Source organism: Leuciscus leuciscus (assembly GCF_965113295.1).
Source record: "Leuciscus leuciscus genome assembly, chromosome: 19".
Lineage (NCBI taxonomy): Eukaryota > Metazoa > Chordata > Actinopteri > Cypriniformes > Leuciscidae > Leuciscus > Leuciscus leuciscus.
In genome coordinates this window covers 36,350,065-36,365,782 of record NC_138743.1, presented here as the reverse complement: position 1 = coordinate 36,365,782, position 15,718 = coordinate 36,350,065, and the positions used below count along the sequence as shown (strand labels likewise).

The 15,718-nt window shown below is 36.1% G+C and overlaps 1 protein-coding gene across 3 annotated transcripts in view; it reads right to left on the bottom strand.

Moving 5' to 3' along the window:
• Window positions 1–1,493: 1,493 nt before the first annotated feature.
• cdk19 (cyclin dependent kinase 19) overlaps window positions 1,494–15,718 on the bottom strand; it is a 59,671-nt gene continuing 45,446 nt past the window's right edge. For all 3 annotated transcript variants that reach the window (XM_082147964.1, XM_082147963.1, XM_082147965.1), the window contains exons 12-13: window positions 14,537–14,752; window positions 1,494–7,061 (exon numbers count right to left, since the gene is read on the bottom strand). In XM_082147964.1, the coding sequence (XP_082004090.1) occupies window positions 6,948–7,061; window positions 14,537–14,752 (330 nt within the window). In that variant the 3' untranslated portion in view covers window positions 1,494–6,947. The remainder of the gene's footprint in view (window positions 7,062–14,536; window positions 14,753–15,718) is intronic.

Genomic DNA, 15,718 nt, shown 5'->3' with positions numbered 1-15,718 from the left:
AGCTAAATGAACAAACCCTTCATCTCCTTGGATTGCAGGTGGATTCCTCCATAGGACAGGGTGAGCTCCTCTACCTGCCCCCCTTGGCCAAAGTAAAAGGCTTAAAACAATAATAACTCTCATAATGGAAAGCATATCCAGTATTAAGTGACTTCTCAATGGCTGAGCATACAGTGCCGTACTGCTTTTTTTTAATTGGATGAATGAAAATATTTTTTCAGTGTAAAATTTTTTATTGGATGAATGAAAACCTTTTTTCAGTGCTGGATTGATCTGGGCCACACTTCTCCCACCAGCAATCTGCCCTCATGATGTTTGCCGTGACAGGATGCATGCCATTGCCGACAGGAGGCCAGCAGTGCCAGCATGAGGACATATTCGTGCCAAGATCGCTTGCTATGTGGGAAGATGCCCTGTCCATTGGGGATTTGCCCGGGTTTAGCTGCTTAAGTAAATATACTTTAAAGGTCAGCATTTTTTCATATTATTCATAAGATTCATTAAACTTTTCCAGAAGATGAGGCAGCAATGTCTTAGAAAATGTTTTATAAATCTCTATGTAGTATGTTACAATTCCAAATGTTTATTGTACATAAACATACAGAGAAACAACAACAAAAATGCTTCCTTCATTAAAAGCCTAATAGAATAAGCACACTAGTGACAAAATAGCTTCAAACTTGATGTGGTTAAAGCAATCCTACGACCAAGGTGAGAAAACCAGAAAACTATTGGTGTGGAGGATAAAAAGATATAAACTATCAGAACCAGCAAGCCATTAGGCCCAGGAGCGTATCCACTGTTCATACTTTGTACCACTTCCATCAATTCTTAAATACTTATGCTGTTTTCCAGATTAAGTGTTGTATCTTCTGAAGCTGAAGCGTCCAAGCATTCAGAAGGATATACATTTTCATAGTATAATTTTAAAAGCATTATTAATTTCCATTGGATCAGTCAAGGTTTGTCCATTATTTAGCTAAACAGAGTTTAAAGTTCTTGTATCTTTTTATCCTCCACACCAATAGTTTTCTGGTTTACTCACCTTGGTCGTAGGATTGCTTTAACCACATCAAGTTTGTAGCTATTTTGTCACTAGTCTGCTTATTCTATTAGGCTTTTAATGAAGGAAGCATTTTTTTTGTTGGTGTTTCTCTATATGTTTATGTACAATGAACATTTGGAATTGTAACATACTACATTGTTGTAATGTGCCCTATCAATCATGTATGCACAGCAAAACAAGGATATTATCTGGCTGAAGGAAAAACAAAGACAGGCCAATTTTAATAGAGATTTATATGTATTCTTTTCCAAAATACTATAAATTGCAATGCATTTTGGAAAGTATTATACTGTAAAAACATGATTCTTTGATGACCAGCTGAGTGTGAACCTGACTGCGTGCACACATGAAAATTTCATACACACAGCACATCATATATTTGTGTAAAATAAACTTATAAAGTTGTGAATAAACCAGAAAACTTACATGAAGCAAAGGGATTTTATTACAATATAGAATATAAAATAAATATGCATATTTTCTCATATAACAGTCATTTGTACACTGAAATAATGAAGAAATAACTTGAAAAAACAGAGAGTAAGAATGTGTTGTCTGCATTTTTGCACATACGCATACAAGGGAGTCAATGTGAGATAGTCTCCTATGTCTAAAAAGGCCATGTTATGTAATTTGCAAGTATTTGATTTACACTGTCAACTATTGTAATTAGTCAGCCTGTAACACCAGGGACATATGACTGTCTGACAGGACATAATATAATAGTGCCTCTAAAACAGGTGGATAAGATAGATAGATGGAGAGAGAGAACGAGAGAGAGAGAGAGAGAGAGAGAGAGAGAGAGAGAGCTGTTGCCTAAAAAAACAATATCATCATGTTGGCTAAAAATTCCACATGATCAGATGTTGTTGATTCTATGGGCCTTGTTCTATGGGACTTTATAAAGTTATTATAATTTCTCTGGTGCATTCACATTGCAATAATGCCCTCCCTTGTCTCTCTCATAATCAGAATGCATGCGTAATGACTGTGTAATGTAACTGGTAATAAAGTGCTACTGCATCTAAATATTTTAGAAGGAAACATCTATAATATATTACAGGTATATTTCAGTGACTGCTCCAATCCAATCTTTAAAAAAATACCTGCAAAGGGAGCAATAATTCATGGGGAGGCATTGTGAAAAGCAAGCCAACAGGATGAATATGTGGAAAAATTAAATAATTTAAGGTTTGGAATAAAAATATTAATAAACACATGCAAATGTTCCATCAGAGGACAACTGTCTAAACATAGAGGTCTCTATCATGTAAATACATATATAAGTGTATTTTCTTGCTTATTACTATATCATTAAAGCCATATGTTATAGTGTCTAAAAAATACAACAATAAAAACCAAACATCATATTCATAAGGAATACTTTACATTTACCACTAAATAATTCCGTAATTACAGTGCAACATATCATAACATGGCAATTATTTTAAATGCTGTACATATAAAACTCATTTTAAAAACATTCATTGAAGCCCGTTTCAGAAAGCATAATCATTAGTAAGAATTATAAATAGGACAATAATATATGGGCATCTCCTTCAAGCTTGTCAGATCATGACTGTAGAGAATCAAGCTGATTTCTCTCTTCTATACCAATCATAAATCCAATCACAAAACAGTTGTATTGAAAATAACACCATGGTTACCAAAAACAGTATTAAAAAGACAGAAAGACATTCTGCAGAAGACAATAAAAATTAATTGAAAAAGAAAGAGGAAAAAATCCATGAGCTGAGATTTTTCAGTATAAAGGTTACAAGGAGAGATAGATAAACACCCTTATTTCTAAAACACCATAATATACAAAATGTAAGCAACTTGTAATTAGATGTAGAAGACACTCAACAGGCTGCCGTGAACTACTGGGCTGCTCAAACTGAGACTTGACCGGTAGAAAGTGCAAAGAACTGGCTCACCAGATGCTAGAGCCAAATCTCTAAACCAGTGTGTTCTCAAGTGGGGGGTCATGACCCACAAATGGGTATCTTATGACAGAGTTGTGGAACAGCAGGGGGAAAAACAATGGCAGATACAACTAACCATATCATAGAATAAGGGCATTTTCCATATTTGATGTCTACTGTAAAATATGCATCCTGAAGCAAAACCTGAATGCTTTAACCAATACAACATGCAACATTTTTTTTTTATAGACAAATCAATATATGTAGGGAAACCTATTCCGGTTACTTTAGGTTTTTAAACTTAGTGCCAATAGCCACCCAAAACTGAATCAGACTATGAGTTTGGCCTAAAAATCCCTACTCATCACTGTAAGCATGCAGGAAAATATCTGCCAATCAACACTGTTGCATTCTGGCCTGCACTGTGTGTACAAGACTGCACTGTTTGTATGTATATATATATATATATATATATATATATATATATACACACTGTATATTCCCACAGTGTAGTCTTGTACAGCAGGAAAGAATGTGGACATTTAGTGACAATGCTAATTTGTCATATATTGAGTTATATGAAAAAGTAAGGTCAAATAGCCTATGTTTCTAAACATCTACCCAAATGACTGTACATGATTACCTTCAGTGATTCAATAGTACAATTGTACGTTATAAAATAAATTGTGAAGTGTTGTGAAAATGTTGGTCTTTTCTGTAAGATTTTCTTTTCTTTCTTTTTTTTTGTTGCATAGAACTCCCTGCTGAAAAACATCATAAATCAGCCAGTTTAGCCAGGCTGGAGACTGTCTAACAGCAGATAATGCCAGAAAATCAGATTAGGCTGGTTGAAGCGTGTTTTTATAGCAGGGGCATATAAAGTTTGTTTCCCATGCATAGTGGAAGCCAGACCAGGCCTTCCCAGGCGTCCAGATTTATCCAGGATAGACCCAAGATAGCTAGCTAGGTAAGCTAGAGAGACGCCCATATGACAAAGAAAATGTGTTTTGCGGTCACTGTAAATGTCCATTTTCTGTTGCCCACGGACAACTCATTCTCATTTCGCATTTAGTGTCATTTTTGCATGCATGCAGGGTTTGAGCATTAAATTGGGTGGGGAAGATGATCGAATTTGGGTATTTTCCTCATACAAAACTTGGTTGGAAGACTTTGTTGGAGTATTTGTAATTTGTGCCTGTTACATGTTTTATAATGTTTTTACATTGTAGTATATTGATAAATGGTTAAGTTTAGCACTAGGGTTCGGGCTAGGTGCTCAAAATATATACTTAATAGTGTAATGTAACTAAAAATGTTGTGGTTGATAAAACTGAAAATCATATTTCAACATAACATTACAAAATTATGACCCAACATAAATTCTTCATGACCTTCATGTCAGTCTTATGATGTTAAAGGTTTCTCATAAAAAAATTAAAAAAAGTTATTTACTGTAATTTCACATGTAAATGTCACAATCTACAGAAACAATATGTTTGTCATTATTTATTTTGCTCAAAATATGGGGAAACTGTAATAAAACAAAGGAAATGTCCAGGAAGAAAGCTGAAACATTAAACTGAAGATATGACACCAAATATGATATGCACCAACTATACTGTACAATAGATCATCTTATGATGAAAATCTTTGATGAAATAAAAAAAAACATCATATGAAACTAATGTTATTCCATCATCATCTCAGACAATGGTGGCTGGACATAAATCCACCCTCTGTGTTTCCTAGTTTGAGACTTATAAATATCAGAAAATGTGATAAACACATACAGTCAGAAGAGTGCAGAATCAGAAATATGTATACTTTGTGTGTCACATCCTCATAAAGAAAAGTACCCTATGTACACTTCACTTTGATGTATGAAGAAACCCAGAAGAGAGGGTGCAAATTTGATTTTGATCACTTTCACAAGAAATACAAAGTATATAAAAAAATAAAATAAAAAATAAAAATAAAAGCACAAAAATTAAAATGGGACAGAAGAGAGACTCAGGAGTATGATGGCAGCAACTGACCATTAGCTACATTCTTCTACGAACAGTTTGATTGAAATGAATTGTCAGTCTCAACAATTTGTGCTGGGTGACTACAATACACTTGGGTAACATTATCCTTCAGGGTCTTTTAAACTGACTCGCTTTCATAAAGCTTAAAACAAGAGATAGTCTAAAGACTTCAAGATTTCCCTAGAATCCCGTTTGAGCTCGTATTTTCCCACATGTTGCCGCTTAACTGTGCAACAGAAATGACTTGCAGCTGTCTAACACACCACACAATTTCAGTGTTTCAAAGACAGCTTGGAAGGACCTGTAAGAAATACAGCTGAAGCCTCATCTTTGCCTGATGAGACATCCAACTCTTAATGAACTTTTTTTTTTTTTTTTAAACGCTTCCAGTCCACATACTGAGCTCAAATAACACGAAAAAATAACTGCACTTCAAAAAACAACAATAATCAGATTATAAAAGCATATAAAACACTAAACAAACAGGAGACAAAATAAGTCACAGAAGCAGTTCAACTGCTAGCTGCCCCAGATGAGACACACATGCAAGTCAATCACGTGCAAATTCACACACTCTCACACACACACACACAGATTTAGGGATTTTAGTCCTGACCAAAATCATAAAACATGTTCTTCTGCAAAAAAAGAGAAAGAGTAAACCATGTCCTTGTTCTTTGATAGCTGATGTTATTTTTATAGTGTATTTTTGAAGGAAAAAACAAACAAACAAAATCTCTCTTACACAACAAAAGAAGATGTGTGTAGTAATGCAGTGGTGCACGGTAGCTGAGAGATGTTCTCCACTCACACAGAGTCATGCTGGGTTTCATTTCTTTCAATAAGTGCTCTTTCTTCTTCAGTCTTTATAATATACACACATATTTTACACAAATCCAGTCTCTGCTCTACTGTCTGTACATGCAGGCAGCTCGCTTTAACTAGGAGACAGCAGAAGGAGAAAGATAAAAGGGGATTTCAGTTCCTATGTACAATTGCTTATATACCGTAAATGTCTCTATTTGATTAGTTTCAGGTGTGTCATATGGGGGAGTCTCAGAAAGGCTTGAGATGATAAATCAACACTAATGGGTGGTAGAATCAACCCACGAGCCAATTTTCCATTGTAAGCACACATATATCAGTCCCAAAGGGACAGATACACCATCACATACATTTACAGGGTAAAATAATTCCAGGAATTGTATCCTAACACCATGCCGCAACCTCAGATGTAGTTTACTTCCTGTCTGTTCCAAGTTAATCTGAGATTTTGTCCTAACCAGCACAACCGTGACAGGACGTTGCGATGGGTAGTCCAACATACTTACTGGTCCAAAATCATAACGCTACATCAAACATGAAATATCTCTGTCATGTCATGCAGAAGTTTCACATTCAGTGAGGATGGACATATTACTTTTCACTGGAACACCAGAAGAGGCTGAGATTTGGTAGATGTGACACCATTGAGAGTCTGCCAGTGGGACACCACCATTAAAAAGCCATTGTAACAAGCCTTGTGTCACTTCTTTCTGTAACTATGACCTGAATAGCATTTGGCTGATCATTTTGAGAGTGTGAAAATGCTAAACAGTCAGCAGATGGTATAGTTGGTGTTGGAGCTGGTAAACTTTTAAAATGTATTGAAATACTGTTGAGATATTGAGGCAAATGTTGAATGTTGATTGTTGATTATGGATCTGGTTCTTCAGAGGTGTTTGAGGGGAAGGGATTGCTAAGTTGTGCTTTGATTGGAGTGGCATTTGTTGAGAATTGTAGGATGGCAGGCGGCTTTGATTTGGAAAAAAACTTGGGTTTTATGTTTATATTGGGACAAACCCCGACTTTTCTTCGACAACACAGACTTGCCTGGTTTTATGCTCGTGGTTAATGTTTCTTTGAAGTGCTTATGTATGGTTTTGAGTCTCAGTATCGATGAGACTGATGAGAGTGCTGAGATGAGGACGAATATCCCATAGTGCTTTGCGACTGGGTGGAGCCTTGGACATTGCTCTGGTAACCAAGCCGAGAACTGGAGTGCTGTAATGAAAGAAAGTGAGAAAAAAGTTAAATTATTATAAAAAATTAAGCATTCAGCATGATTTAACTGTTGTCTGTAATTTGAGCTGAAAGCGAACTGTAATATTATGGGTCTTGTTTATTTATTGCATATTAGGGGTGTAACGATACCCTCATGTCACGATTCGATACATATCACCATACTGGACTCACGATACCATATTATTGCGATACTCCAAGACATATGATAAAAGGTTAACAAAACATTTACTGTTGATTAAAATGCTAAATTTGGTATTACATTGGGGGTGTGAAAGAAATGGAGACGCCAGAATAAAAATATTCATGATTCTGAAGCTGAAAATACAGTATTATTTTAGACGAATATGTTTGCACTCTCTCACTGACTAGATATATTTATATATTTACAATAGATATATTTAAAATAATGTAAGCCACTTTTTACTGGTAACATCAGACATTTGGCTTTATCAGGACTCACAAATATTCCCCCATTGCATTATTATACATTATATTCAACATTATATATAGTAGTTTAATGTAGTACTGACACTAAAACTCTGTAAACTTGAATTTTTTCTCACAGTAATTTTCATTTTGGGTGAATTATACACAATACATACTGTCACTATCCACAATACATATTGATGCATTTTTGTATCGCGATATATTGTGACATGATGTATTGTTACACCCCTATGGCATTTTTTTATGTACACTGTAAAACCTAATTAATGTCCTAATTTAAAACAATTTGTTGACTACATATACAACAATTTGTTGAACTTGATCGTAAAAAAACAACAACTAACAATCTATATTATTTCTGGAATGCTCTTCCTCAAGACATTCGTCAAGCATCCACTCTTCTCTCCTTCAAAAACCTCTTTAAAACTCTTTCTCTGAATATTACACTTCAGCTCTCGGTCTGTAAATTGTACCATGTTATGGATATGTTATTTGTTTGAATCCCTCTTTGTTTGAATCTTTAACCTAACTTTGCAATCGACCTCTGTATAGTACTCTCTGCCCTTGGTGTGTGTATTGTGCTTCAATGTTTATTTGCTTCTGTTCCTTAACCTATCTTCGTAAAGCAACCTTGGGTGTTGAAAAGAAGCTATATAAATAAAAAAAAACATATTATTATTTGGTTCCTATACTCAGAAAGCCCAAGATGATAAAGTGGCAAATAAAAGCCAGAAAAAAGTAAAACAAAGCGAATTCATAATTTATTATTGCCGCAATGCATTCTGGAAGACAGCATAGTACTTGTGGCTCAGAATAATTTACGTGCTGCGGTGTAATTTTATTGTATAATTTTGTATGTTATGCGTGCCAGGCCACTAGGTGGCAGTAGTGGTTGTTTCTCTGCCTCCTCCTGTGCAGGTAAAGCCAGGTGAGGGTGCACACCTCTGCTGATGACTGCTCGGTTGAGATTGGTCTTCAAGGAAAAGAAGAGTATAAAGCCTCACTGATCTCCACTGAAGGAAGGCTTGTCTTTTTGCTGGTTGGATTTCTTTCTTGTTTCTGTACATTTCTGCTACTGTTCAGTTGTGATTTATTTCAAAACTTACCCATTTTATTTATTTTTGTTGTTAAAAGTGTACGTAATATTGTTATAAATAGTGTTACATAGATGAAGACACTTTTTGTTGCTGAACCCAACTGATAAACTGTTTATCTGATGTTCCTCTTGTAAATGTTGTATATAGACCAAACTTGGAAGTTCTAGGGAGTGGGTGCCTTTTTATTTTTGTAATGCTTTTCTCCTGTTTAAAAGTAGAGAGGGAGTCGGAGAACTATTTTGTTGTTTCTTAACAAAAGACTTTCTTTGTTGTCTACCTTTGTTGAAGGTAAGTGTAGATTGGGTCCCTGTAGTTAGAGGTATTTTGTTTATGTATTTTTTTTGTGTGTGGCTTTTCCCACTCCTGAAGTCTTAAAACTTCCTATACTTGTGTTACACCAATAAACCTTGTTGTACCACATTTCTGTTGTATTTGGTATGTAACTTTTGGAGCCAAACATTTGTTTTGTTAATATTTTAGTTAACATTACCTTTAATGTTGCTTCCCCTATCCTAGACTGGGTGGAACATAACAAGGTCCCTCAAATGTTTTTGGTAACTGAGTCTTCTTTTTAACTTGATTTTGTGAATCACACTTGCATCTCTAAGATGGCTGAGCCCATTTCAACTTGTCAAATTGAGTTACCATAACTCAAATTTTCTAGTTACCTGTACAAATACAAGTTATCTACATAAAGTTGTATTAAGCTTTAGCAACTCAAAAATGATGAAGAACATTACGGTTGGTTTCCTGTTGTAATAATTCAACTTGTTACAATTTACAGTGTAATAATCATCAGAACTGTATTTAAGCACAGCATAACTATACGCATTTCTTTAGTGGTTGATGCACAACGCTACTGCTCATTTGCCGTAAGTTGAACTTGGCTCAACTTTGTTGTATCATGATATTTATGATGAAATCTGAGAGCTGTCTCACTCCTTCATAGGCTGCAAGGTAATTTCATTCTGCCGGTTCAGAAAAGTTAGTAAAAACATTGTTAAAATAGTCCAAGTGACTACAGCGGCTCAACCTTAAAGGGATACTAGGCTCATTTTACAGCTCCCCCAGAGTTAAACAGTTGAGTTTGACCATTTTCGCCTCCATTCAGCCGATCTCCGGGTCTGGCGGTACCACTTTTAGCATAGCTTAGCATAGATCATTGAATCGGACAAGACCATTAGCATCTCTCTCAAAAAAATGACCAAAGAGTTTCGATATTTTCCCTATTTAAAACTTGACTCTTCTGTAGTTACATCGTGTACTAAGACCGACGGAAAATGTAAAGTTGCGATTTTCTAGGCTAGGAACTATGCTCTCATTCCTGTGTAATAATCAAGAAACTTTGCTGCCGTACCATGAGTCCAGCAGGCGTAATGATATGACGCATATTATATTTCACACTGTGATGTCTTCCTCGAACATCTACATCACAGTGTGAAATATTGGCATAATTCCTACCCAAAGGCACACGTAAAGAATATGAGGCTTTAGTGAATTGTAGAGTTGTTGTAATTTAGTAGGGACACTGTGTTTTGATGCGAAAGCAAAACTGCTTTTGCTTTCAGAGTTGATGTCTTAGGCCATCAATGTGTACTTACGATGGGGAATTGTTTAATTTGGACGACGGGGAATTGTTTTAATTTGGACTCTGTGCATGCTCTTTGAGACAGTGACCATCGACCTGCATTATATGACTGACAGACAAGAACGGTTTGACCTAAAAATATCAAAATTGAAACTACTGCGGAAAAAAAGACACCTACATCTTGGATGCCCTTGAGGTAAGCTAAAACATACCAAAAATTAATTTCAAAGTGAACAATCCCTTTAAGATTTATTTATAAAGTTGTTCCTGAACAGAAGGAGGGACTTTGCAGAAATTAGCTGGGAATAGGGGAGCTCCAATAATGTACAGTATGTGAAAAATAATGCGTTTTAAATAAAGCATGTTAACTTATTCTATTACACCCAATAATCAAAATAATGAACTTTTAAAATAACATCATATAACCCCTTTAAGAGAGCAAGAGTTTGTCTGTTGTTCAGCGTAGACTACTGTAACGGCGGATTACAACGTGTGTGTCACGGGATGGTAAATAGTGAAGCGAGGATTCATGTGCAGGAAAAAGAAGGATATTTAATAAGTAATCATTGGATAAAGTAATCAAAAATAAAACAAAACTACAACAAAAACACCCCGTAGGGGAAAACAAGACAGGCATCTGGTATAATTGGAAACACAAAGGAAACATAAAACAACAAACCAGCACAGGACTGCAAACACAGGGAGACTAAATAGGGAAGCAAACAAAAGAGGGTAACGAGGAAAGCAGGTGGGGCAAATTAATCAATCAGGTAACAAGATGGGAGGGGCTAGACAATTGACAGGAGAGCACATGGCACAAGGAAATACATGACAAGCCATGTGCTCACAACAAACCAGACTATACACAAACACATGACAAACCGGGAATGCCAGAGCTCTGTCACCAACCCAAGATGTAACCCAAACAGAAGTGACAGAACTCTGACAGTGTGCCAGATTGTGCAAGTGGCTACATGCCTGTCAAACATCATTTCTAAATCCACTTACTTTTTCCAGCTTGCATTATGAATGATTACTCAATGTTTTAATAAAAATGTAAAAAGTACAGTATTTATATGTTATTAGTTTAGTCAGTTTTAGAGTCACAATTTTCTAATGTTCACACCAGAATGGTATCTGTTTAAAATGATTATACTGTTATTATCACTGGTTGTACGCTAGGTTGTGCTAGGGCACATGTGCAGTGCTTTCAGCAGTGTGTCTGAGAGAGTTGAGTGCCTGTGTGGAAAGATCGAAGAACTGCATTATTTAAGGCTATTCTGTTTGTAAAGATATTCGGGAATGGCCAAATATCATTCAGTTGATCAGCGATATTCTCTCACCGATGACGTCGTTGCCTCTTTCTTTACATTGATTTCTGATCTAACTCCCGTTGCTTGTGTCTCCTGCTATCCTGATTAGAGTTGTCCAGTTCAGTTTTCTTGGGATCTATTTTTATCAGTAACACCATCAGCTTCACTCGCGGATATGAATAATGAAAATATGCTTGACTGTCTTTTTAACATTTAACAATACATCTGCATAAACTTGTGCTCGCTCTGTCTCATACGTGTGCACATACTGTCACCATGTAATCCTATTGCTATTGCTGGATCGTTTAAAAAACAAATACCACGGTTCAAAAATCCCAAATATGACATTTTCCGGAACAGGATCAGGTAGGATCCGGCTGAAATTAAGCACTGATCTAGTTTGAATAATATTTCCATCTGTGGTCTGGCTATTCCCATCTCTGATCATAAGCTTATTACTTTTGATTTTACAATGATCGGTCCGACAAAATGTACTCTCCCTTTTCCCCATTAGATGGGGCTGATCATAACTGTGTCCAGCTTATCCCACTGTATCGTACAGCCCTACGGAGGGGAAATCTTTAACCAGACAGTTTAAGAACTGGACTGAAGATTCTATCTCAATCCCACAAGGGTGTTATGAATGTAAAGACTGGGAAATTTTTAAAGAGTCCTGTGCTGACATTGATGATCTCTGATGTTGTTAGCTACTATGCGTCTTGTCTTTGTTGATAACAATGCTCCTGAAAAGTCTGTAAAGTTATATCCAAACATCAACCCATGGATAACTAAATCACTCAAGGTACTGTTAAAAAAATGACAGCATGTATTTCAGCATGAAATCTTTTTTTTTTTTTTTTGATTAATTGATTAAAAAAGAAATTTGGAAATAACTAAGGCAATGCTGCGCTACAAAGAAAAGATGGAATGGGAGTTTAAAAAAAACAAAACAGTAATTTGGGCTTAGTCTGTGATGACCTGAAAACCATTGTTGGTACAGAGCCTAAAAGAGATTCTAAGGTGTCATTGAAAGAGAACAGAGATGATTATTAACTTGCACAAGCGATTAATGAATTTTATGTGAGGTTTGAAACACATGATTTTAGGAATATTATTCGTGAGCAGAAAAGGAGTTTATCTGGATGTCGATCAGGATGTCGATCAGGATGTAATTAATATGTTTAAACATTCTAAAGCCAGGAAAAACCCGGGCCCTGATAAAAAAGAGGATCGGCTGCTCATTTCCTCTGCCTAGCAATTGGGATCTATTTTTTATCATATCTTTCAACTGTTCCTCATTCAAACAGAAGGTGCGGAGATTATGGAAAACCTCCACAGTCATTCCAGTGGCTAAAAATAATCACCCAGTAGTGCTAAATGATTTCAGGCCAGTTGCCTTGACTTCCTTAGTAATGAAGAGTTTTGAGAGATTGCTGAAAAAAGAGATTCTTATTAAGGTAGAAGATTCCTTCGATCCTCTTCAGTTTGCATATAGGGCCAAGCGAGGGTTTTAGTACCATAAAACATAATAGGTTGTTAGCATGTTTTTTACGGTAAAATAGTGGCAACCACAGCTGCTGTATTTGTTTTTTACACTGTAGAGGATGCTACGGCCACTTTGTTTAATTCGGTACTTAAGCATTTGGAAGGAACCAAGCAAGACCCATGCTAGATTTTATTTGTTGATTTCTCATCTGCTTTTAATAAGATATGACCTCATATTGAGCTTTGGTCTTGATTTTAGCATTGGTGGTTGGATCCTTGACTTCTCAACTGATCAGATTAAGAGAGTAAGGTTGAGTGGTTGTTTGTCTGAGGTATCGTCCTCATCCACAGGGATGTGTCCTTTCTCCACTCCTGTATATTTTATATAATGATGATTGCCAGGCATGATAAAAGATTTATCTTAAAATTAGCAGATGATTCAGCTATTGTCAGCCTCCTCTGTGCCGACAAAAATGACCATGGCCCTGTTGTAGATGATTTTGTCCACTGGTGTGATTCCTGTAGATAAATGTGTTTAAAACGAAGGACATGCTTATTGATTTCAGGTGTAATCAAATCACTTTAAAGAGAACAACTATCAAAGTGCAGGATGTTGAGGTTGTGGAAAGTATTTGGGCTGTGTGAATGATAACAAGTTGCATTTTAATTTCAATGTGGAGATGGTTTGTAAAAAGGGCCAACAACGCCTGTTCTATCTGTGGAGACTGTCCAAGTTAAAATTTGTTAACATTGGCAATTTTATTGTGGTATGGCAGTCTAAGGGCCCTATTTTAACAATCTAAGCGCATGATCTAAAGCGCAGGGCGCAAGTGCACTTAATGCGCGTCTGAATCCACTTTTGCTAGTTTAACGACGAGAAATGGTCGGCGCGCCCAGCGCATCATGGTCTAAAAGGGTTGTCCCTATTCTCTTAATGAGTAATGGGTGTGTTTTGGGCGTAACGTGCAATAAACCAATCAGAGTCTCATCTCCCATTCCCTTTAAAAGCCAGTTGCGCTTGCGCCGTGGCGGATTGCTATTTACATGGCGGAATTTGATAGCGGAAAGACTGAACTCCAGAGCGCAAACGGATCTGCTCGTGCGCGAGGTTAAAGATAATCTACGGGACAAACCGGATTGCACCATATCTTCATGTACACAATAATAATCTTTTACATTGTAATCCTTTTATTTTTAATATTTGGTATGTTTGTGTGCTGCTGGGAGTCCCTGTGTGTGTAATAAGTAGAGTGGACGCGCATTGTTGACCCACCTATAGGCACACATTACTAATGCGCTCTTTAAATAACAAAAAACATATTGCGCCATTGACTTTAGACCAGGTTTCAGTCAGTCAGTGTCTCAGTCTGTTTCCGTTCCTCAAAATAGCAATGCGCCAACAATGTGCCTGAACACACCTGGTTTTCAGATCAACACGCCCATGAATGCATTTGCTATTTAAACAACATGGCGCAGGACGTGAAAATGACAGCCTCTGCTACCTCTGACGTTTCTTTCTCTTACCTGGTAGTCTGTTTGAAGAACACTGGTTCCTGAGGTGCGAGGTTTTTTGTTTGGTGGCCCCTGGTCCTGGCCGTGCTGTAGGGAGGAGCCCGTGTTGGCCCCTGCAGTGCCTGATGTGCCGTTGGTCTGCGCTGAGCTCTGCTGGGTTGGAGCCTGCTGTGTCTGCGTTTGTGTCTGCGTCTGCGCTGCCGTCTGCTGGTGCTGCTGCGTCTGGTTCTGGAGGACACACACAATATCACTGTGGTTTGAAGGATATCTTTGATTTTTCTTTTAGCATTGAAAGCTGGACATTATTCTTTTCATTATTCTTTTTTATTATTTCATAATATCAAACACCAAAACTTTTCTATGACCACATTAAACAAGAAGATCACAGTTCAATTTCAGGGTGGACAATAAACTCAAAAAAATTTTTTTTGCCCTTTCCCATTAGATACTGTCAGGTTTAGCAACCATTGATTGTCCTGTGTCAGAATACATGGAGAGAGAAATTAACGGTTTAAGTGAATTATCTCAGGATCTCTTAAAAACTATCAGGATTAATTTAGCTTTTAATTATAGTAATATATAGATGTGAAAAGGTCTTGTGGCTACGTCAAAAAAAAATAAAAAAAATACAGAAATACATTAGAAGAGGTCATTAGAAAGAAAACATGCTTGCAACAACTAAAAAGAGATCCCTCCCATTTTATTTAGATTAAAACATTATATTTAACATAATATTAAAATATAATTAGTAACAATAGAAATAGAATAAATGATTTTTATAAATCTATGTAATTGCAACATATACAACTGTGCAAATCATTACATTTTTCATGTTTGCCGTGGACATTGTTTTCAAGTCGCCAAAAAAAAAAAACATTTTATATATATGTATATATATACTGTATATACACATATATATATAGGTTTTTAACTATTTCTTTATTTGTGGAAAACACTATACTAAGATTACAGAATCAAGAAGTTGCTATAAAGTATAAATCTGTTTATTGTACAGATTTATTTTTAATCAAGTTTAAAAAAAATCAAATGGATTGATTTTGAAATTATTTTATTTATTAAATATTATGTAAAATAAATATACATTTCATTAATGAAGTTGTTATTTATGTGATATTTACAATCTTTAAATTAAATAGTGTGATATAATTTATATCGTCTATCCACCATCCTGCT